This window comes from Lolium perenne, chromosome 7 (assembly GCF_019359855.2).
Source record: "Lolium perenne isolate Kyuss_39 chromosome 7, Kyuss_2.0, whole genome shotgun sequence".
NCBI lineage: Eukaryota > Viridiplantae > Streptophyta > Magnoliopsida > Poales > Poaceae > Lolium > Lolium perenne.
Window position 1 is genome coordinate 9,376,736 of NC_067250.2, and position 25,228 is coordinate 9,401,963.

Genomic DNA, 25,228 nt, shown 5'->3' on the forward strand with positions numbered 1-25,228 from the left:
CTTGTGACTTTTCTGTAGTGGCTATGTATATAATTTTCTATTTATCGATGTGTGGTTCACCATCATTTGAGTTACCCTTTTCCACAAATAACTTTTGGTAAAACTGCTTTTCACAACATCGTAATTTCAGAATAGGTAAAGAAAGTTCAAAACATATTATATTGCGTAAAAACTCAGTCAATTCGGGCTTTAATATATATCCGAACATTACCCTAATTTGGATAGTTTGGTGAGTTCCGGATTTTTTCGGTTGCCAAAGTTTTCAATTGTATACCAGTACCATCACGACTATTTGGTTTACCGACATTTGAAGCTTGGAATGATGGGGTTGCGATCTGAGTACCCAAGTAATTCACCAACGCGACCAGTCAAGGTTGTTGCGGGTCGGAGCCGTCAGGAAAAACACACCCCTTGCATCGCCCCCTCCAGCCGTCATTTGAAACCCTAACCTCCACCATTGTCGCTCTTCCCCCCTCCCTCCTCATCGCTCCGTGAGGTGCCGCCGGGCATGGCTCGAGACGCCGGTGAAGAGGGCGGCGGGGATCTGGGCCATTGGATCTCGCGCGGCGTACGGGTGGAGGAGCTTCACGCCAAGTTCACCGCAGCTGATGCGGCCTCTTGGTTCATCCTCCGGCATTGATGGCTAGCCTTGGCTCAGTTGTGGGTTCGCGAGTACTTGGCCGGTGGTCTCCTCGGTGGGGGCTCGGAATCTCAGGGCGGTGGCCCTGATCTGGTGGTGGGGCGACTCCGACCCGGTGGGGAGCGGTGTTTGCGGGTCCGGGCTGGTCTCTGCGGTCGTGTGGGTGGCACGGAGCCGGTGGGCGCTAGCCATGGTCCGGGCCCCCCTCAGTGGTCGCCGACGCAGATCTGAAGGCTCTAGACCCTTCTCTCATCAACGGTGTCCTAGCTCGCCGGTCCTGTATCAGACTAGTTGCTGGTGGCGGGAATCTGCGACCATGAGAAATACTCGACCGGTGCACCGGTCAGGACGACGACGTCCATGGGCTGCCGAGGTACTGTCTCTCCCCCTTCCTCCTTGCTCCCTGGGTGAAAACCTAATCTTGGATTGGGTTGTGGTGGCGTCGTAGAATTTCTCACCTTGTTGAAGGCGCGGTCTTGGGGAGCTCGGGTAGGTTGTGGGCGCAGGTTGTGTGTTTGGAGGTGTGCCGACGTCGGTCCTCTTCTCAAGCTTTCCGCTGCTTCGTCTCCGACGCGTTCAATCTCTGGTTTGCTGTTGTGCTTCTCAGTGTGTGTGGCATGGTGTCGGCGTGCTTGGATTCGTGTCCCTCAATCCTCGTTGTTAGTGTGCAGCCAAGCTCAGGGGAGGGCCGCCATCAGCCGACGATACGACACCCTTTGAGCTAGGGCGGGGAGCCTTCTATAGCGATGGAAAGGTTGACGCTGATGCTCGATTCACTAGGGCTTTCCATGTCACGCCTCACTTGCCGACTTCCTCTCGAGCTCCACTAGTGCCGGGCAGCTAATCGCTGAAGAGGACTATGGTGTTGCAAGTTGTTCTTCATTTTTCTCCGTTGTTCGCTTGTAACTTCTTTGGGTTGTAAGTTGTTCTCAATATTCTTATAATCTGCCGTTGTGGCTTAATTTATTATTATAAAGTTGAGCTGAGACTTTATGTTCAAAATCAAGATTGTTGCTCTAGACGACTAGCGGGCGATACTTTGCTCACGTCTAGAGTTTAATAACAATTATACATGTTAAAGAAAGTCAACAATTACCGTCTTCGATAGGCTGATGAGACACTTAATGGACACGACTTGGAGGACTCGCAAGACGACATGCTAACAATCCCACGTGGGAGCCCACGTTCATGTGCCAAGTCAGCAGTCACAAAGCCCCAAGCTAAGAATGATTATTTCCAGCGCTGCGAAAGGATGATTCGAATTCGTGATCGATCACTCTGGTAGGCCCGTGTTAGAAGAAGCCAAGTACTCCTAACATGCCATATCAAGCTAGATGCCATCGCGCATATATACCGATCTCAAGTTGGTATAGAACATGTAAAATGATCTCGTTCCATATGCACACGACTGGATCGATGAGGTGTGCCCATGTGTACATGCGCGCGTTGTGAACCTCTCGTCTCGTGTATCTCCTGCTGCCAAAGTGCCAATCATGCCTCGAGGCGGTTTGCTTGCCAATCATTTTCCACTCCACACTCCGGCGAGCCAAACAAGACAAAAACGCATCTCAGCTACAGCACGTACTGCTGCGTGCCCACTTGGTTAAGATAGATCGAGATGAACGTAACAGGAGCAGATCACGACACGTCAGCACGTGGTAGGATCATGTCATATCACATTATCACAATTCTTTTTCTCCAACAGCCGCGATCCCATCGTACATCGGGCCTCAAAGCTGAATTGATTGTTTACATTCTTGTCTCCGGTCGATTTAGTACAAACCGATAGACAGGTGAAAAGTCCACCAATCTATTCATAGTTTTCAATGGAAGGAAAAATTCAAAAGTAAAAAAATTAGAAACATATGTCGCTGAACTACCTGGCGACAACTACAACCATTTGAACGTTAATTAATTAATATGCATTATCATTTGTCATGTTATGCTTCATCGTCTCCATGCACACTTGATGCATGCATCCATTGCATGCATGGCAGCCAGAGGTTGAGATAGTGAGTAGTGTAGCATGTGCTTCCTACATGGAGTAGTTAGCATAAATCTGTCACTTTTGTAGCCGAAACTTACTACGGAGTAAATTATATCATTTTACATTTTGGTAACCAAAATCTACTACTTCATGACTTTTTTTTTAATAATTTGTGCAAATAACTGTTTACTCGCGAATTAACACCGAAACCATGGTATTCATTTATCAACGCTGAAGTGGTAGAAATATGGTTTCCAAAAAAAAATGGAGCAACAACTGGTTGGGTCCCACACATTAGTGGAATTAAACAATAATTATCTTAAAAAGCAATTTCATGGGGTTTTCGTCTTCCTCCTATGTCTTGGCATTCGTCTACTGTAGTAAGGGCGGCCATGGATGCAGCTCCGGCACCACCCATGGGAGCCCAGCTTCCTCGAGCTGAGCTTGCCACGGTGTCATGTTCTGGACATGCTCCTCACAGTCAAACATGTTGTGCACACCTGCTCGCCGCCGCTCATACCCATGCCTAAGCATTGTTGTCGGTTATGCAGCGCCCTGCTCGCCCGTACCCATGCATAAGCATTGTTGTCGGCTATGCATCGCCCTGCTCACCACTGAGTTGTTGTGCCATTCTGCAACGCACACTAGCGGTCCTCACGATAGGGCTACTGACATTCAACCGAACATGCGTACAGGGGTCGGGTGGGAATTGAGAGTTGGAATTTTTTTTTTAGATAATTAGTGGTTGTTTAATTGCGATGACATGTGGGACCTAGGGAATTGCTCTTGTTTCTGCCGCCTCGACTACCGACGTCCTATCTGCCAATTTTGGTATCAATCTGAGCAAACGATCATTTGCGTGAATAACAAAAATTAGCCGTGAAGTGGTGGTTGCCAAAATGTAAAGCGGTATCATTTAGTACATTTATATACAAAAGCGGTAAGTTTATGCTAACATCTCTCCTCCATTTCACAACGCACATGATGCCGTACGTAGAAGTTGCATCTTACAGAAAAAAAGAGAGCTTGGATCTCAATACGGGGAAAATGTTTTAAGCCCTCAATTTTACATAATCCATAGATAGGCGGTTGTTGCGATTCCCTCCTGCGTGCATTTCTGAATTCTCAGCACATCACCGTCGCCAATCTTAGCCTAATATACTGTACCTGCAGACTAGGTAGCTACGCACGTCGCCGCCTTGCTGTCCCCGTCGGCAAGTTGGGTGCATTTGTAAGCTTGCGTGGAACGAGAGGGGAAACGAGATCTGTGATGGTCGCTCTAGTTTGTCCAAACATCATGAGTGCTACTGTATTTGACTTTGAGTACTGTAGTACAAATCATGGCGGCCAACCGATGCCTGACTGGTGGGGCATAGCGATCGAGCAGACTGCGACTGCGAGTCTTTTCCACCTCAATCACCAATCATTATTTTTCTCTTTCGATTAATAGATTGAAAACTCATAAGGCTGCCCATAATGCTAGTATCTTAGGTACTATCGAGCTAGCCATAGTGCTAGTATCTTAGCTAGTATCATGCATTCTAGCCCCACCAAAAATGCTGATATGGCAGGTAATTATGGGTGAGAGAGGAGATTAGAATATCATAGGTAGATACTGTATCATAGCGCACATCACGAGAAAAGTTAGTACCAAATAAATCTTGTACACAAATTTGTATTGGCATACTACAAATCAATTAATATAGCAAAACTATGATACTAGTCTATGATACTATGCATTATGGATCTAGTATCATACAAAAGTATCATATACATGATGCTACTATATGATACTACCCACTATGGCCAGCCTCATGCATCCTAGGCTTCAAAAAATGCTCATGTGGTATCTAATTAAAGATGAGAGATATGATTAGAGTACCATAGGAGGTTCTGTATCGTAACACACGTTGCGAGAAAAGTTAATGCTAAATAGATTTCGTACACGTATTTGTGTTGAGATTCTACAAAACAATAAATTTAAAAAGTTATGATACTACTCTATAGTACCATCCACTATAGAGATAGTATCATAGACAAGTATCGTATGTATGATACTACTATATGATAGAATGAACAGCCTAAAAGATAAGAGAGAAATAAATGGTCTCCTATTTTATAGACGTATTTACTTATCAGCGGACGGCTTGATGTAGGTGTAACATCAAAACTAAAACGGTGAACGGCACAACTGTCCTCGATAAGGGTTGGGCATTGTTAAAAAAAAAAAAGATAAGGGTTGGGCAGTATTTGCCATTGCTGACAATCCGAAGGGGTTTGCCGCGCAGGGGCAGATCATACCACCCACAGTCCGATCTGATCCGGTGCCTACCGCCGCAACGGAACGTGGCGGACGGCGTGCCGCGTGGCGGGCGGACGGATTAACAAAAGTAAAGCACCGCAACGCACAAAAAGCGGGCGGACGGATTTGCTTTGCTTTCCGCACCTGGCCGCGGAAGGACGACGGCGAGCCCATTTTCGCATCATACACCTCGGGGATCGGGACCTGCATAGCGCATCTGACACATATTGGACGCTCAAAAGTGATCGCGATCGTCCGTTTCCGTCGCTTGTGGATATATTTTGTCTGCGCGTTCGTTTGCGTCTGTGTTTGCTCCCAGCGGGACGACCGATTTTTAGAAGTCTAGACTATTTGCTTTCTGATGGGCCGGCCTCGTCGTTGCGTCGCTCTCTCGTCTGCTTCTCTACCGTCTCACGTGCGGCCGCTAGGGCTCGGTGCGCCGCCGCGTCCTCTAGCAGGCACTGCCGCAGCCTCGCGTCGGCGGCGTCGTCCTTGAGGGTCTCGAAGGACTCGACTATAGCCTCTCCGCCGCCTTCTCCTCCTGGCGCACCAGGGTTATCGGAAGACCATGAGATGTCGGAGTCGGAGTCGTCCTCTACGGCTGCGGCCGCCGCCGCTCCGCGACGTTCCATCTCGGCGTCGAACGCCGCATGGGCCGCCCGCTCCTCCTCTGCTTTCTTCTCCGCTTCAGCCAGGGCCTTGGCGTCCCTGACCGGATCGAGGAGGTCGTCCGTGCTGTCGTCGTCGTCGAACTACTCATCGGAGCTCGAGGTAGGTTTACGTTGCCGCGGACGGCACGATCACTTTGCATCGTCCCGTTGGAGGTGATACCAGACGCATTTTTCAGCTCGACGGACGCAAACGGTCCTCATTGGAGATACCCTAATCAGAGAGCCATCTCTTGGAAAGTTAAACACACAGTCGAGTCGAGAGACGACAGGCGCCCACCCACCGCCGCTCGCCTTGCCTAGCCTCGCCTCGCGGCGGCGGCTGCCCCCTCCCTCTCTGCCCAGCCTATAAACATATACTCGCTCGCGCCTTCCGCCGCGCGTCCCTCCTCCCTTCCCGCCCACCGCCGATCCGATCTGCCCACGCTCCATCGCCAGGTAAATCCACTCCTCGCCCCTCATCTCTCACTCCTTTCCCCTCCTTCGCTTAGTCCGGTTTCGGGACCAATGGATTGGTTCCCTGGTCCTCTCGTCGCCGGCGGAATTCTGCACCGGAAACCGATAGTCGCCTGCTGGGATTGATTATGTGGGGTGGGGCGAGAGAGAGATAGAGATAGAGTCCAGGGATTGAGTGCTTTTTTGGGCCTTCAAATTGGGGCCTCTAAGGAAAAACCTGACTAGGCTTTCACGATGCTGACTGATTGAAAAGGTACGGAGTGTGGTTTTGTTTCCGCCCTACCAAGCTTGAATCCCTTCCTTTTTCTTCTTCCCCTTTCGAGACGCTGCGATTGCTTAAGGTTCATGTGGAGGCCTTTCCAGGTTTCTAGGCGTAATTAATCCGGGGCAGACTTTGTCTTCTCTGTGAGCTCAGCGGACGCTTGATTCCAGTTTTCGGTAGTAGCCACGAGCGTTTGGTTTTACTTGAGTCTTTCTTGTTTCTGCTTGAATTATTCTTGTTCCAGCGAGGTTAAAGTTGAGGCCATGTGGTGTGGAGTGGGTCGGGCTGTACTACAGAGCTTTTGACCCTCGCAACCAAACACTAATAACATTCTCCTTGCGGCTCCTCAACAATCGTGCCCAATTGGTTTCCCAGGATTAGTAATTGTAGCTCTGCTTACTGTTACCTCCACATGCTGCGTTTCAAATTGCTGGGAAAAGACAGTTCGTTGATCAATTCCACGATTGACTGAAATAAACGTGCTCTTGTAAGTGGCAGTGGACGCTTGCGCCTACTTGTCTTTTTATAGTGGTTTCTAAGACTGTGACATGTTGGTTATCCTTCTATGATTGGTTACGCATGTTAGGCATGTGGAAAAGGACCGGAGAATTAAGTTCTGACTGTAACTGCCTCGTTGATAGCAAGAACCGGAGTAGTTTTGTGTTAGGACACGGAGTTTCGAGGAGCCTGTCGGGTGGCGATTTCCAATCCTAGGCTGTACATTCGTTCATCACCTCACTAAGTTTGCTGTTTGTCCAACTTAAAATTTCTACACCCGTTCCGAGTTTTCCAAGACCATCTCCTACATGATGCATCTGCTCAGTATGACTGCACAGAGTGCTGAGATGTACGAAGCAGAGTGGTGCCTTAATAACTTCTTGCATTTTATTGCACCTGCATCTCAGCGATTACAGTATAGTCTGACATTCTAGTTATGTTACTCACACATCTTTCTATTTCCTGGCAGGTTAACTTATTCAAGTCAAGATGGTTAACTTTGGGAAAAAGTTGACGGCCGACCAAGTTCCAGAGTGGAGAGGGTATGGTCCAGGGTTCCTTTTTCTGCTTTGAATCGATCTGTGCCAATGAGTTCTCTGAAGTATTCGTTCATATAGCAGTTCATGTGAACTGTATCTGCGGAAAGTTATCTAGATTTCTTATCAGGTTTACTGAACAAGCAGATAATCAAACATTGGAATTATGGAACCTTTTGATTTGTCTTTAATCACATATCATGGTCTTATTCTTTACTATCATACAACACACCATTGAGCTATGCCCATCTACTTGTGTCAAAGATTGTTTATGTATGTCCTCAGAACCCAATCTTTTAGCTTGCGTTTTGCTTATGTCGATGTTTGCAGCTACTATATAAACTACAAGCTCATGAAGAAGAAAGTTAAACAATACGGACAGCAGCTCCAACAGGGTGAGAAAGACCGCCGCCGGGTTCTCAAGGATTTCTCGAAGATGCTTGATGATCAGGTAATGTTAACAGATAAATCTCCATGCCGAGTACAGAATTTTGTTCCTCTGTTGTGTGCATAGTCCACTGCCAGTGGCAACCTTGTGGCGTCAATAATAATTATTAGTATTACTTACAAAATTGCACTGCATTTAGTATATCATGACCTAACTACCCCACAGCCTCAACATGATACCACCATGTGTGTAGATATTTGTCTGTTGCATCATCTATGGTTGACCATGCATGTGCAAAATTATCCACATATGACCTTAGTTGCCGAAGGAGCTCATAGGTCTGGGCTTTCCTGTTGTATGTTTGGCAATGCCATGCCATCTATGTAAATGGCTCATAAAAAACTTGTACATATCTGACATTATGCTAGGGCACACTATTAAGAACTTACGAATTGCACCTTTCTTGTTATTGACCTATTGCATAAGTTGTTCTTTGTTTTTTTTTTGTGGAATTGACGCTTTCTTTCTGTAATCCATGCTCTATAGCACCCCAGAGTTGTTAGTCCGTGCTAATTTATCTGGTATGTTTCTTGAAAATATATTGATGTGAGATATCTTCCTTCACTCCAAAATTCACTCCTAATCTCACTAAGCCACGTCACCATAGATAAAGTAATTATAAGTCAACTTAAGTTATTCACCTTCAGATCTTGAATACTTCTTTTATTAGACATCTTTTTTGTTAAAACTTGAAAGAAAAGAACTAAACCGTTCCCACTCTTTCATGAAAAAATACCTTTTGCCCTGGTGTTATCACCATAATTTTTTTCATCTCTGACATCACTTACTAGTTTCATGAAATTGTTCCCTCTGAAATCTAAGTTTTTCCCGATGGTTTTTTTTTCTATTAATTCAGATTGAGAAGATTGTCCTATTTCTGTTGGAGCAACAAGGAATGCTGGCAAGCAGGATAGAAAAGCTAGGAAAACAAAGGGCGATACTGGCAGAACAGCCAGATATATCGGGTATTGCTGATTTGCGAGAAGCTTATAGAGAAGTTGGTCTGGACCTTATCAAACTTCTTAAATTTGTCGATCTGAATGCAACTGGCATTAGGAAAATTTTGAAGAAGTTTGATAAGCGCTTCAGTTACAGATTTACTGATTACTATGTGTCAAGTAGATCAAATCACCCGTACTCTCAGCTGCAGCAGGTCTTTAAGCACGTGGTAATGTACTGTCTCCAGAATTTAATTGTCATTCAGTTCATCTGTTATACACCTTATTTCCATTTTGTATACGGTATTTGTTTCTAACCTGTTATCTTGCTTTCCAATCCCTCTAAGCTTGGAACATCATTTTATCTTACAATCTATTATCAACCAGGGTGTAGGAGCTGTTGTAGGAGCCTTGTCACGTAACCTTGTTGACCTTCAGGAGCGCCAAGGAAGTTATCTATCTATTTATGACCAACCAACTACTGCTCTTAAGGTTTGCTGTTTTCTTCGTCACTTTCCTTATGCTAAAGTGATAGTATTTTTCTTCTGACCCTTAAAGTTTTCACTATGCTTAAAGAAATAGAGTTTTTTTCTGAGTGAGCCATTCTTTATTGATTGTAGGACCCCATCATTGATATGATAAACTCATCAGTGGATAAGTTAACGCGCTCAACTAATTTTCTGCGGTTTTTGGGACAACATGCCCTAATTGCGCATGAGGAGTCTCCTAGTACCGCAGGAGAGGAAGAAATAGAAGACCAGAAATATCATTTCATATCTCTTATGTTGAATTTGGTGAACACATTTCTGTACATGGTCAACACATACATCATTGTGCCAACTGCAGATGATTACTCAGTGAGCCTTGGTGCTGCTTCTACTGTTTGTGGTGTTGTTATTGGTTCAATGGCTGTTGCACAAGTATTCTCCTCAGTGTACTTCAGTGCATGGTCCAACAAGTCATATTTTAGACCACTTGTGTTCAGCAGTATTGTTCTTTTCTTGGGGAATGTTTGCTATGCAATGGCTTACGATATGAACTCCCTGACAGTCCTTATCATTGGCCGCCTACTCTGTGGGTAAGTACCTATACATGGAGGCATTTGTTCTCTTATCGTAATTTATTTTAGATGTATGGTAATTACCTGCCTTTTTTTTTGCTTAAGTTTATATTGTTGTCTGCTCTATATTTTTTAGGAAGATCAAAACATTTTCCTATCAGAGAACTATGCCATATCATTAATAATAACCTGTCATATTGTTGGTTGAGTCCATAGTAGGAAGATCTTCTGTAGCAAGTATCTTTTCCTTTCTAAATATTATTGATATGATACAGTTCCGTACAATTGGGAAATGTGAATATGTCAGATCATTTAGGTATGTAGGAGATATACATATGGTTGAGCATTCACATGCAATGATACAATTGCAAAGTTCTCATATCATTGTATTCATAGAATATTTATGCTATTAAAGCGATTGAATTTTCCAGTAGTTAAGCGATTTCTGTGACCTTCCGTTATTCCGAACTCCCTGTGCCAGTTAACTTTAATTTTAGCACTTTTATGTTTCATGTTCAGTGAAAATGTGATTATTGTTATGCAGGTTTGGTTCTGCAAGAGCTGTCAACCGTCGGTACATTAGTGATTGTGTCCCTGCAAGGATACGCATGCAAGCTTCAGCAGGGTTTGTAAGTGCAAGTGCACTTGGCATGGCTTGTGGGCCAGCGCTGGCTGGTTTACTTCAGTGGAGATTCAAGATTTACATGGTTACATTCAGTCAGTCAACTCTACCTGGTTGGTTGATGGCAGTTGCATGGCTACTGTACTTAGTTTGGCTATGTATCTCTTTTAAGGAACCAAATCGTGCTGATGAGGTCTATGATACCCAACAAAATACTGCTCCCGGTAAGTCCAATATCTAGTGTGTTCCTGCCTTCATTACCACCTAGATCGTGTATTATAAATTTGTAATGGAAATTCTCTCGTATATTCTCTTGATTTAACTTGGGTGGTCATTATGATTGCAGGACAACGAGTGGATATCGAGCAGGTTGAAAATGGACTTGCACAGCCATTGCTTGGAAATTCTGAGACTAAAGAAAATGAAGAAGAAGATGATGATGATGATGATGAAGAAGACGATAGTGAAGAATGTGCGCAAGATTCTCGGAAACCTGCAACTTCGATTGGTTCAGCATACAGATTGCTCACTCCATCAGTAAAGGTATGTTCCTGCTAAACTATCCATAGGTTGCTTCTTTGTCTTTTCTACCTGCCTGGTTAGAATTTGTTGGGATAGGATGGTGAAGTGCTGGAAGTAGGTTGTATATAGTTTCAGTTTATCTAGTATTTACTTTTCAAGATGACCTTCAGGTGGGTTTATTTCTTCCTCGTATGCTTTAACAAATAACAGAGGAAGTGCAGCGCTAGCTTTCTGTTGTAATATCTTAGTGGGCTTTATGGTAGGTGGTTTTGATTAATGCCAGTTGCCTCTGCTATTTTCAGAAGGACATGGAATAAATTTTAAGTTAAGAAGTGTGTTTTTTTCCCAAAAAAAAAACGAAATACAGCAGGATGGTAGATTGGAATAAAATACCTATGTGGTTTCCTCAAGCCCTTAATTTAGCTGTACAACAAGGTTTTCGGATTTGAACACCATCGTGCAGATGTGATGTAGAGTGAATGTCTCCAATTTATTATTTCACGCTAATTTACCTCATCCAAGCAAGGCCTGGAACCATTGCTGTGCTGATTTTTAAGTTTTCTGGAAAATCATTTCTTTCATTTTGTGCACTTGTTCACCTATTGTACTTTGCTCATATAGGTCCAGTTGTTGATATACTTCATGCTCAAATACGCAATGGAGATTTTGCTTTCTGAGTCGAGCGTTATTACCAGTCACTACTTCAAATGGAATACAAGCGCAGTGGCAATATTTCTGGCGATTCTTGGCTTGACAGTACTGCCTATTAACGCCGTTGTTGGGACATACATCAGCAACATGTTTGAGGACAGGTTTGTGAATCTTATGTTTCTGAAGCCTTGTTATTTTTTGTGTTACCATAAGCCCATAAGGACCAAGGTTCTTTTTGCCTCCTGTGCCAACAAAGTTGCAGATATAGACTTCCTTACCAAGCTTATTTATGTTTCGACAGGCAACTCTTGATGGCTTCTCAAATTATGCTGCTCGTAGGCATTATTTTCAGCTTCAAAGTCACGAGTACATACTCTGTCGTCCAGTATGTCATTTCAGCTCTCATTACATTTGTGTCTGCTGAAGTTCTTGAAGGTAACAAATCCATGCGACATCCTAGCCAATCTTGTATGGAGACGAGTGTCTAAGAATCTTATTGCCGAATGCAGGTGTCAACCTCTCCCTCCTTTCGAGTGTGATGTCATCACGCCTCTCCCGTGGAACCTACAACGGCGGTCTCCTCTCAACGGAGGCTGGGACCCTGGCGAGGGTGGTTGCTGACTGCACCATCACCGCAGCAGGATACCTGGGCATCGGGAGCCTCCTCAATGTCACCCTGTTGCCCTCGCTGGTGATCTGCGCTGTGTCGATTGCATGCACCTTCTTGACCTACAACTCCCTCTTCTGATCTGATTTCTGAAATCTAGCTGGCCACTGCTAGACTAGTGATTCTGAGTTTGCCTTAAGAGGTTGTTGTGTATGTTGTTCTGGGGCAGCCTCCCACAAAATTTTGATTGGTTTTGATCTGTGTTGACAAGCAAATCAGTTACTTCCTCCGATCAAAATTATTTACCACAGATTTAGGCAAAATGTCTTGTTCCAGATTTAGGTAAAATATTGCCTAAAATCTGTCTTTCTTTGACTGTGACAAGTAATTTGGATATAAGGGAGTAGCAAACATTTCTTTAATTTGGCCATAAACTCGCCTACCCATTCTTTATCAAGCCATGAGCTCGAAACTTGAGATGCTGCATCAGGCTGTAAGTGGGACATGATGCGGGGCCGCATAATTTCTGCACGTACCCGCAGTTGATTAGCGGTAAGTGTGTACACCCGCACTAGCATCCCTTACAGCAACTCTAGCATAGATTGCAAAAACTGCAAAATAATTGCCAGTTTTCAGTTTTCGTGGATAACCCAGCGAAGCAGGGTGGACAGGTTGTTTGTGCTCCTGGGTACATATGCACCCTTTATTCAAAATGCATTTAAACATATTTTAAAATGTTAAATAAAAACAAAAAATATCTCGTGTGTATCTTGATATGTTACATGCTAGCAAAGTTGTTTCAACAATAATCTGACATGTTTAGTGCCCTGTACATGCGCATATAAAACATGTTCCTCTACATGCAAAATTTTCTTCCTAAATTTTTAAAATATGTTTTGTACATACCGGATGCATATGCATCCGAGATCAGTTTTGAGTTTCCCGTTGCCACATGTTTAATAAAAATCTCCATAGGTTTTATCTAAAATTTACCTAGTATTTAGAGTCGGAGGAAGTAATATGGATTTTTTTTTTTACTTTTTGAAATATGTTTTATACATAGTGGGTGCATCCGTGATCAGTTTTGAGTTTCCGGTTGTCACATGTCTAATAAAAATCTTGACAGATTTTATCTAAATTTTACCTAAATAGGATTTAGAGTCGGAGGAAGTAACATGAATTAAACTTGTTCAACTTTGTTGATGTGGAGCATACTATGCTATGGAGCACTCACCCAGAAATATCAACCAAGTTGCATATCAACAAAGTTGAACAAATTTAAAGTGATCATGCATGCATGCGCTTGCATTGATGTTGTGCGCACAAACTTGAAATCGAGGGAGACAGACCAATTTTGAAGATTGATTAACTTAGAAAAGCAAAAGCTAGCAGCTTGCTTGCCGCTGGTACTAACTGGAAGTCAAACGAGGCTTCCCTTGTCCGACTCAGCTAATTAAACTCTTGAAATTGAGATACCCATATATCTGGCGCATGTGCTCCGTAGCTTATCAAGGCCGGAATCAATATTTGAGCCAGTGTGAGCGATCCAAAGGCTTATATTTCACCAATGTATATACAATGCTGACAATATGTTTTGATTTGGATGCTCCCAGCATGGATCCACGTGATTCCAGCTATAGTTACTGCTATCTGAATGGCACGGGGCATCCTGACGTGCGTGGCCGGAGCCCTGTTCCAGTGCATGCTGCATGCTCCACAATTAACTACTCAAGCATATGCAGCTAGCTTGGTGCTGAGAGCATCTCCACTCGTCCCCCCGAGGAGGCCCCCGGCGAGCGTTTTTTCCATCCGGACGGCGTAATTCGGCCCAGTCGCGCCCCCGGTTCCTCGTTTTCGTCCGGATTTGGGCCTAAATTCATCCGGCGATCCCACGCCCCCCCCCGGCCCCCCGGGGAGCGCTCGGGGACTCCGGACGAGTGAAAAGCGGGGAAGGGCCCGATCTGTCGGTGACTCGACGCACGAACCCCACCGCCACATCGCTCAAAATCTCCCCCACCCCTCGTATCTCTCTCGCCGCCGGAACCACCCCGCCGGCTTGTTGCCCAGATTGCGCCGCCACTCCTTCCCCACCTGCCTATATTCCGCCGTGTTTGGACGACGGCCTATCTGGCTGCTCTTCCGGCGGCCTGTTTTCCGGCCTGCTTGCTCGTCGTCGCTCGCGGCTCGGGTTGCCTCGACCACGCCCGTCAGGTGTTCCTCCATTTGCCTCGCCGGCCATGGACTCGGACGAAGAGGAGGAGCAGATGTTCATCGAGCTTATGCAAGAAGAGATGGCAGCAGCCGCCCAAGACGACGAGCACATGATGATCCTTGGTTGCTTGGCAAGCATGTACGCCGGACTGGCACCTCGTCGGCGTGGTGGGTCGGCACGAGGTCGCCGGAAGTGCAAGCCGAGACAGCGAATGGAGGGCTACTGCATGTTGTACGCCGACTACTTCGCCGACAATCCATTGCACGGTGAGTCGGTGTTCCGGCGTCGTTTCGGGATGAGCAGAAGCTATTTCGCAAATTGTGTATGCCATCCGCCACTTTGATCACGACTTCACATGCAAGGCGGATTGCACTGGTTTGGTTGGATTTTCGTCACTGCAGAAGTGCACAGTGGCTATGAGGATGCTGGCGTATGGAGCTCCCGGTGATACTGCAGATGACTATCTTCGGATGGTGGAGTCCACCGCCCTTGATTGTTTCTACCGGTTCTGCAGGGCCGTCATAGCAGTGTTCGGGGACTATTACTTGAGATCACCCACTGTCGAAGACACTCAGAGGATCCTTGCAACAAATGAAGCTAGAGGTTTTCCAGGGATGCTTGGAAGCATTGACTGCATGCATTGGCAATGGAAGAACTGTCCGTTTGCGTGGCAGGGAATGTACAAGGGTCACAAAAAGGCTGCCTTGTGATACTTGAAGCAGTGGCTACCCATGATCTTTGGATTTGGCACTCTTTCTTTGGTATGCCTGGATCCAACAATGACATCAACGTCCTAAACTGCTCCCCGGTCTTTTCCAAGCTTGTTGAGGGTCATGCTCCCCCGGTGGACTATGTGATCAATGGTCGGCACTACAACAAAGGATACTACCTTGCAGACGGTATCTATCCAAAGTGGGCAACATTTGTGAAGACGATCTCCAACCCTAGCACCCCCAAACTTTGCGAGTTTGTCAAGAAACAAGAAGCTTGCCGAAAAGACGTCGAGCGAGCATTTGGTGTCCTACAGCAGAGATTTGCTGTCGTCCGGTTCCCCGCTATGACTTGGTCCAAAGATCAGATGTGGGAGGTGATGAACTGCTGTGTGTGCCTACACAACATGATTATTGAAGATGAGCGAAAGCATCCGGTTCCTCTGGCTGAGCAAGAAGCACCATATGAGAGAGAGGGTCCTCTTGCACAGCCTAATCACCAGGTGCCTCCATCATGGGCCGCCTTCATTGCTATGCGGCAGGAGATTCGAGACTCTACAATGCACCAGCTGCTGCAAGATGATCTGGTGGAGCACATATGGAGGCTCCGAGGCAACGCCAACGCCGACGCCAACTAGTCTGTCTTAATTTGTTTGAAAAATTGTGAAATTTGTGTGCTTCATTTGTTTCAGCACTTGTTAAACATTGTACTGTTATCGCCGAATTTGTTTCAGCAATTTTCGTCCTCTTGTTTGCCGAACTTGTTAAATTTTATGTTGAATTTGTTTGAAATATGTCAAATGGTCGAGGTTGGGGGTTTCCTGCCGGGGGGACGGCTGGAACTTCGGCGCTCCCCACGCCAAATCTTCATCCAATCCGGACGAAAATTTCGCCGGATTTGGGCGTGGGGAGCGCCAACGAGTGGGGATGCTCTGACCTCGCGTGCGTCTAACCAAGAGTCAAACGAAGCTATGCTTCAAGTCTCAGCATGTGGTGCATGGCACACGCTCCAGATGAGCATGTAAAGTAATCATATTAGTCACAATGCATAGTACCATATAGAAGTATCATGAGTATGATAGTACTACATGTTACTATATCTACAATGCATGGTACTATGTACTAGTATCATAGACTTTTTATATTAATTGATTTGTAGAATCTCAATGCAAATCTATGTACAAGGTATATTTAACATTAAATTTTCTAGTACTACGTGCTGTGATACGGTATCTACCTATGATATTACAATCATCTTTCTCATCTTTAATTACACTGCCACATCAAATTTTTTGCATGCATGAGATACATGATACTATTATGATACTCTCATTGTGGGTAGTCTCATGTGGCCGGTGCAGGGTACACGCTCCGCGAACTAACTATGTAATAGGGGGGGGGGGGGGGGGGACTGCTAATGTCAGTAGCTTGCGTCAATCCGATTAACTTAGGGTGTGTTTAGTTCTAGAATCTAGTGAATTCGTTGCAGAGAAGGAACGAAACCAAGTGGTTCCATAAAATGGAATATACCTCTAATATGCGAAATGCACCGGTTCCACCGAATCGGTACGTGGGATCTAGCGAAAACCCTCCCTAACCATCACCAAGTCGAGTGAAAAAAAGATTGGTTTAATCTCACCCCACATGGCGCAAACCCTCCCCGTATCCCCCTCTCCTCTCTATCGTCTCTGCAACTAGCAGCACAACGAAGGCGGGTACCAAGCTAGGAGTGGTGGCGGCGGGAACTAGGGGCGGAGATGATCTCAGGCGGGCAGCCGCATCTACGGCGCCAGGAACCACGGGCGAGGGTGGCTGGAACCATGGGTAGGAACGACGCCTCTCAAGCGAGAACTAGGTGTATCGACGGGAACCAGAGGCTTGGGCGGCAGTACCAGGGGCGGCGTCGGAAATCAAGCACCGTGATGGAGGGAATTCGACGTGGCAGCAGCAGGAATCATGTGGCCAATCACTGTCCACTTCAACATTTCATCATTACTCTTTGATTTGGCCACTTTTCTTTGCAATTTTGCAATTGTAGAAGAACATGTGTAGTCCTTCCCTGTTTAGCTATTGTCCACTCTGATTTGGAGAAAAAAATCAATTATGGGTAAAATCTATGAATAGAAGGCAAAATAGAATTAGGGGAGGCGTTTTTGTTGTCTTTCTGCAATTGTGAGTTATGTTTCATGTCATGCAAAGTTTATTCTTGTGAGTATGTGTGAGGTAATCTCACCATTGCTATGAAAGAGGTGAGTTGAACTCAATTTGAGGCATTCCATTTCACTTATTTTGCCCCAACCAAACATAAAATGAAACCATTACATTCCACCCCTTTGTTCAAACCAAATACAAGAATGGAACCGTTCCATTATGGTGGAATGAAACCATGACATTCCATTTCAATCCATCCTATTACCATAAACACCCTTAGAGGAGCAAAAGCTAGCAGCTTGCTTGCCGTTACCATCCATGTGTAATGATGCTAATTAACATAAAGTCAAACGAGGCATGGATGCACGGCGAGGTCAAATCAACATATGGTGCATGTCACACGCTCCCGAGAAAAGATGAGCATGTAAAGTAAACATATGTCCGATGCATGGTACACGCTCCACAATTAACTAAGTCCCCATGCTTGGATTTGGGCAGGCACCGAAAAAGTTTCTGAGGGAAGGTGAAAATTCAATTGGCAAGCGGTTTGCCTCCCTACCTCTCTTGGCGGCCCTGGGATCCTCAATATTGAGATGTTTTCATGCGCTATTCATCTTCGATGGCCATGGCTTGATTGGACGGAGTCAGAGAGGCCTTGCGCGGGCACCGAGCTACCTTGCAACAAATATGGCATTGACCTATTCTACTCTCTAGTGAAAGTTACCACTGGCGACATGAACGAAGTGTAATTTGGAGTGCTCCTTGGGCCAATGGCAACAACCCCAAAACCATCGTGCCCTTCATTTTCACCCTTTCCAAAAAGAAGTCATGGACGGTGAGGAAGACCATGTATGGAAATGCTTAGGTGCAACAAATAGACTACTCCAAAGTCTTTCAGTCCAACACCTTGAGGAGTTCTCTCGACTTTGGCACTACACCTCGCAGCTATACATCTCCATGATGACACCTGTGACTCGATTATTTGGAAGCTCACTGTCTCGGGGTCATATTCTTCGGCCTTGGCTTATAAGGCACAATTCGCTAGAACCATACACACTAAAATGAGCGGTACTATTTGAAAGTTTTGGGCGCCTCCAAAATGAAAATTCTTATTGTGGTTAATCATTCAAAATGGGGCTTGGACGGCTGATGGTCTATAACAACGCCGGTGGCCCAATTGTGGAAATCGCCCCCTTTGCAACCGGGTTCCGAAAACAACGACACAAGCTTTTCCCATGTCGGTTCTGCTCTCTGCTTTGGTATATCTTCCATCCTTTGAGCTGCCAATTGGGTGGCTTTCTAGGACGTCAACTATTGGTGGCTACACATTGTACACCCCCACCCCGGGAGGAGGAAAGCATTAGTCACCCTTGTCACGCTCGTCTCTTAGGAGATATGGAACAAACGCAATGCAAAAGTGTTTAAAAGCATTAGTCCCTGGCCTTGGTTGTTTTTTATCGCATCAAGTTGCAAGCGAGATCTTAGATTGCAGCGTAGCTTGGGGGGCATAAGACTTTCTGGTATTTCTTTTTCTCATTGATAAAAAGAACAACTGGGGAAAAAAGATGCCAATGTTAGTAGCTTGCGCCAATCTGATTAACCAGTTGGCGTGATGCTAATTAACTGACACAATGGAAGTGAAAAACCTGCTAATGTCCGAGGATGAGAGGAGCAAAAGCTAGCAGCTTTGCTTGGCGCTGCCATCCATCCATGTGGAATGATGCTGCTAATTAACTGGAAGTCAAACGAGGCGTGGATGCATCATGCATGGCGAGGTCAGCTATACCTAGCTACTTATATGATGCTTACCTTGTCCGACTCAGCTAAGCTAATTAAACTCTTGAGATTGAGATACACATGTACATGGCGCATGTGCTCCGTAGCTTATCAAGGAGACGGATTCAATATTGAGGCAGTGTCGGCGATCCTAGCCTATAAATAGCGTCTCCGTCGGGCTTCATAGTCTCACATCCATCCAGCTCTCATTTCCTCTCTCATGGCTTCCACTCTCAAAGCTGCTGCCGTCCTCTGCGCCGCTCTAGCCCTGGTCATGGGGCAGCCGGCGGCATGTGTGGATGACGCTGAGCGCGTGCCACTTTGCGACAAGAATACCGAGTGCAGGCGCAACTGCATTCAGGTTCCGCTTTTGGATAAACTGGTGTGTCCTTATGACCCCGAGTGCTCCGCGCTGATCGAGTCCTGCAAGACCGCCTGCGAGTCCTGCCTCTTTGGCTGCGACAGGGTCTCAACGGCCTGCAAAACCCCCCGCTCCACCGCCGCAGATGTCTGTAAGGGCATCTCCAACGAGGAGGGACCCAACCCGCGCCCGCGCGTCCGAATGGGTTGAACCGGACAAAAACGCGGCCCAGCGTACGGACCCATCCCTAAAACGGATAGCCGCGGCGTCCGGGACGACCCAAACCCGGTCCAAATCTGGGACGAGTTTGCGTGGTCGCGGACGCCGAAGACTGGTCGCTCGCGTCCTCCCCTTGTCCGCTCCTGGCCCGCATGTCTATCTCCCAAAACAGAAACACTCCACTCCACTCCCAAAACCTAGAGATGGCCGATGAAGCGACTACCGCCGCCACCGCCACCATCGGAGACGAGGCACAGCTCGCGGCCATTGCCGCTCCTCCCGTGGAGGCGGCCGGTGGCCGGGAGCCCGGGCCGCCGACGAAGAAGGCGAAGCCAGAGCTCACCGCGGAGCAGAGGGCGATGGAGAGCAAGAAGCGGGATGACCGGCGCAGGGCTCTCGAGCAACGGAAGAGGGAGGCCGCCGCCGCGGAGGAGCGGCAGCGGGCGGCGGAGCAGCTCCTCGAACTCCAAACGCATGCAAAGGCTCGTGTCATTCAACAGCAGGCGCAGGCCATGCTCTTTTACGGCCACGCAACGCTCGGCCAGCACATGATCATCCCGGGCACCGGCACGACCTCGGGGGGGGGGGGGGGGGGGAGCTCGGCCTCGTCCGTGACCCAGCCCCTTCCTCCAAGGTCAACTGGCCCGCCGACTGCCCCGTTTGCGTACACGCCCGGCTCGCACGAAATGGGGGCGCAATCAGGGTGGTACGCGTACCCGTCACGGGATGGGTCACCGGAGGTGGGCAAGTCCATGACGGGGCCGTCACCTTCGTCCATTGACCTCAACCGTGCGCCGGCGAACTCCAAAGTCCCCAAGCACCTGGGAGCAGCGGGCAGCAATGGCCGGTGCATGCAACCTGCTCGACGATATGTCGGGTGAGCTCGCGCAGGCACCGTTGCAGGCACCGTCCACCATGCAGGCCCCTCCGTCTTTCCCGCACACAATGCCGACGACCATGCCATATCCTTCGACACAGCAGGCTCCCCAGCCACCTCCCATTGACACACAGGAGGACACCACTGCCTGTCCCGGCAGCATTAACATCGAGGATGAGCCGTTGTTCGCTCAGGAGCTCACACAATACGCAGCTGCACAAGCTCGAGGTCGCCGGGTAAGCAAAAGAACCACCAACTACACGGAGAAGGAGGACAAGGTGCTCGTCGAAGCATGGTTGACCATCGGTCAAGATGCATTGACGGGTGCCGAGCAGAAGGGGACCGCATTCTGGCGCCGGATCTATGATTACTTCCATGAACATCGCAAATACGGACATGAGCCATTTGAGAGCGACCGCAGCGACATATCGCTCCAAAAGAGGTGGGGAGCAATTTAAACGGAACGCAACAAGTTTCAGGCGGCGTATGATCACGTGAAGCGGATCCCCGTTAGCGGCTTGGGCATGAAGGACTTGGTATGATTCTTAACCTCAACATATTCATCCGATGTTTGCACATATATTTATCGTTGTTGTCTCGCTTTGCTCTAGGTGTGGCAAGCTTTGGAATGGTACAAATCTAACAATGGAGAAAAGAACTTTGCCTTCCCTCATTGTTGGAAGGAACTCCAAGGCACCCCCAAGTTCCAGGAGGGGTACGAGGGGTACATGGCGACCTTGACTGGCAACAAGACCGCCAAAGATCCCACGGTCATTGACCTTGATGGTGGGAAGCCTTGCGGTAGCTCCGCTTCTCGTGCAAGTCGTCCTCGCGGCCACAAGGCAACCAAAGCCGACATGAAGCGTGATGCGTCGTCCATGCTATTGTTTGGCACTTTGAAGAAGCTGCATGCCGACAGAGAGGTGTCCACGGACAAGAGGGATGAGAGGAGGCACCGGGAGAAAGATGAGTACAGGAAGAACTACTTCGATGTCCAAAAGAAGAAGCTTGAGATTGAAGAGGTCAAGGCCAAGACCAAAGCTAGAGAAATTGAGCTCAAAGAGAGAGAAATTGAGCTCATAGCAATGACAAGGGCCAAAGAGGTGGAGTTGAAGCCGAAGGAAGTTGAGCTCAAACGGCAAGCCGAGGACAACCTGATCATGAACGCCGACCTAACCACCATGAGCGAGGCGAAAAGAGCTTGGTTCGAGAAGAGGCAGAAGGAGATCCTAGAGCGTCCAAATTGAGTTGACAATCTCAATTTGTAATTTTTATATTTGTTCGAACTATGGCACATTTCATTTCTTCATCATGCAACATTTTATTTGATATTATTTTATGCTATTTGATATTATTCTATAATTATTAGATATTATTCTATATTTGTTAGATATTATTTATAAGTATGTGTAGCCAGATGGCCTATTTCCCAAAGAAAAATGCCAAATGGCCAAATGGGTGGCCGCTGCATTGGGCGCACCGTGCGACCCAAGCGGACACGCGGACGCGGGGCGCTATCCGGGTGTCCGCGCGGCCATCCAAATGGCCCAAAACGGACGGTCCAGCGCATCCGTTTGGGTCGCCGGGTTGGAGATGCCCTAAGCGCGGCTGCGAAACACAAGCAGGAGTAAAGTGCGCTGTCGACGACGTAAAATCAAGGAAAAAAATAGCGCGCTATAACAAAATAGCGTGGGTCTAAAAATACGCTATTAACATGTATAGCGTGCTATTACGCGAATAGCGCCAAAATAGCGTAGCGTCGGCTCTTCAGATATGCTATAGCGTGCTATTAGCGTTGGAATAGCGCTATATTTCTTTTTATGCGTAAAATGCGTCGAGTACTTGAAAGGACACGGATGTCGCCTAGAGGGGGGGGGGGGTGAATAGGCGATTTAAACTTTTACGAGATGGGCTTAACAAATGCGGAATAAAACTAGCGTTTACTTTGTCAAGCCCAAAGCCTATATACTATGGTTCACCTATTTGCACCAACAACCTAATCTAAGCAAAGGTTAATCTATGTGCACCAACAACTTATGCTAAGCAATACTAGCAAGTATGTGAAAGCAAGATATATATAACTTCAAGCACGATGGCTATCACAAGGTAAAGTGCATAAGTAAAGAGCTCGGGTATAGAGATAACCGAGGCACGCGGGAGACGATGATTTATCCCGGAGTTCACACTCTTGCGAGTGCTAATCTCCGGTGGAGAGGTGCGGTTGCTTAGTGCTCCCGAACGCCACAAGAGGCTCACCTTGAGGTGTGGTTGCTCGATGCACACCAACGCCACAAAGGCCTCACCCCAAGATGCGGTACTCACACCACACACCGAACGCCACGAAGGCGCCTCACCTAAATCTCCGGTGACCCTCGCCACAAAGGCATAGGTCACGGTTCCACTAAGGGATTTCCTTCGAGGCGGAAACCGGGCCTTACACAAAGATTGGGGCACACATCCACAACTTAATTGGAGGCTCCCAACAAATCGCCACAAAGGCCTAGAATCCGTCTAGGGTTCCAAGAACCCAAGAGTAACAACTTTCTTGTTTTCACCACCACGAATCACCGTGGAGAACTCAAACCGATGCACCAAATGCAATGACAAGAACACCACAAAGATGCTCAAGTCCTTCTCTCTCAAATTCCAACAAAGCTACAAAAGCTATTGGGGGAATAAGAGAGGAAGAACAAAGGAATTCACAAAGAACACCAAGATCAAGATCTAGAGAGTTCCACTCACAAAGAGATGGATTTGATTGGTAGAAATGTAGATCTAGATCTCCTCTCTCTTTTCCCTCAAATGGGGGCAAGAATCATGGAGGGATTGAGAGATAGAGCAAGCTTCTCTAGTTCAACAATGGAGGAGAGAGAGAGTGAGAGAAGCACAACCCAAGGAGGAAGAAGGGGGTATTTATACCCCCCAAGAAAATCGAGCCGTTGGGCAAAACCAGGACCGGATAATCCGGCCTAAGTAAGGGCCGGATTATCCGGGGGCCGGATTATCCGGCCTCAGGGACAAAACCTGGACAAAATCCGGCCCCTGTCCAGAGCTGCTTTTCTTCTGGTCCTTAGCCGATTTCGGGTGGGGGGGGGGGGGGGGGATATTTCCGAAATATCCGGCCCGGATAATCCGCCCCGGATATTTCTGAAAAATCCGGCCTGGCAAAACTGCAGAAACACCAAAACTAAAACGGGCATAACTTTAGCATCCGGACTCCAACTTTGATGATCTTGGGCTTGTTTTGAAGCTAGGAACAAGCTCTACAAGATCATGCAGGAAACCATCATAGTACAACAAGGGAGGATAGAAACAAATGATGAAAGGTTTGACCTATCTAAAAAAGACATACCGGTAAAACCTCCAATCTCGAAAATGCAACAAGTTGCCCGTGCAAAAACCATTTTTGATGAACTAGAGCTTGTCATGATAATAAGCACAAGCTCTAAATCATCACATGGATAAGATCCAAATAACAACCAAGAAAGATGATGAATCAAACTCGAAAACGCAACAAGTGATCTATGCGAAATCCATTTTCGATGAACTAGAGCTTGTCATGAGAATAAGCACAAGCTCTAAAACATCACATGGATAAGGTCCAAATAACAACCAAGAAAGATGATGCAAGGATGCAAAGGTTTGAGCTCTCTCCGAATGATACGATCGAGTTACTCACTCGAGAGCCCTCTTGATAGTACGGCAACTAAACTATAAACCGGTCTCCAACTACACTATAAGACCGGTGAGAAAGAAACCCTATCAAGAGCAAACCTTATACTTGCGCATTCCACTTGAGCTTGACGACGACGATCTTGACCTCAACAAGATGGAACGCCTTTCTTGCTTGTGCTTGCTTGACGAAGCCTTGTGGATTGCTCCCCCATAATCCACCATGGGAGAGCTTCTTCTTCGGCGCATCTTCACATAACCATGACCACCATGTGGATTGCTCCCCCATAATCCACCATGGGAGAGCTTCTTATTCGGCGCATCTTCACATATCCATGATCACCATATGGATGGCAAGACTCAAGCAAAGGACCTCTTCGAGATGGCTCATCTTGAACTTGCACTTCATTTCTTCATTCTTCATCATGTTGATGTCTTGAAGTAACTTGAGGGCTCACTTCATCTTCATCTTCAAGACATACTTGACACTTGATATCCTTCATCAATTTCTTCTTATTGCAACCTAATACAAACATGTTGATGTCTTGAAGTAACTTGAGGGCTCACTTCATCTTCATCTTCAAGACATACTTGACACTTGATATCCTTCATCAAATTCTTCTTATTGCAACCTTGAAGCCAACATATGGTTCAAGAATTGCCTATGGACAACTCCTACAAATATACCTCAATGCAAACATTAGTCCATAGGGATTGTCATTAATTACCAAAACCACACATGGGGGCTCCATGCACTTTCAGTACTGCGACATCATAAACAAATTTTGCAAGCTTCGGGACTGCGGGTTTACCGAGGAGCGGTGTTTCAAACCCTGCGAAGACGCGCGGCTTAGCTGCAGGTCTGGCTGCTTGTACGGCCCGTAAAACCCAGCTTGCTGTGAGCCCGACAAGCTATATAGACTACCACTGTCGTGTCACCAAGAAGCTCTCCTTGTTGTTTTCTACGTCCGTCGTCTCCTTCATGTAATCTCTCTTTGTCGTGTCTTCTCTCGTCGCCTATATGGTGTAGTAGTATCATTACCTATTTTGTAA

The 25,228-nt window shown here is 46.7% G+C and overlaps 1 protein-coding gene across 1 annotated transcript; it reads left to right on the plus strand.

The window, feature by feature from the left end:
- Nucleotides 1–5,842: 5,842 nt before the first annotated feature.
- On the plus strand, nt 5,843–12,619 carry LOC127311489 (SPX domain-containing membrane protein OsI_21475). Its single transcript, XM_051341924.2, has 11 exons — nt 5,843–6,035; nt 7,283–7,355; nt 7,680–7,800; nt 8,654–8,965; nt 9,123–9,227; nt 9,356–9,813; nt 10,340–10,641; nt 10,764–10,960; nt 11,561–11,751; nt 11,892–12,025; nt 12,100–12,619. The coding sequence occupies exons 2-11, from the start codon at nt 7,303–7,305 to the stop codon at nt 12,336–12,338; spliced, it is 2,112 nt and encodes a 703-aa protein (XP_051197884.1). The 5' UTR covers nt 5,843–6,035; nt 7,283–7,302; the 3' UTR covers nt 12,339–12,619.
- Nucleotides 12,620–25,228: the final 12,609 nt, after the last annotated feature.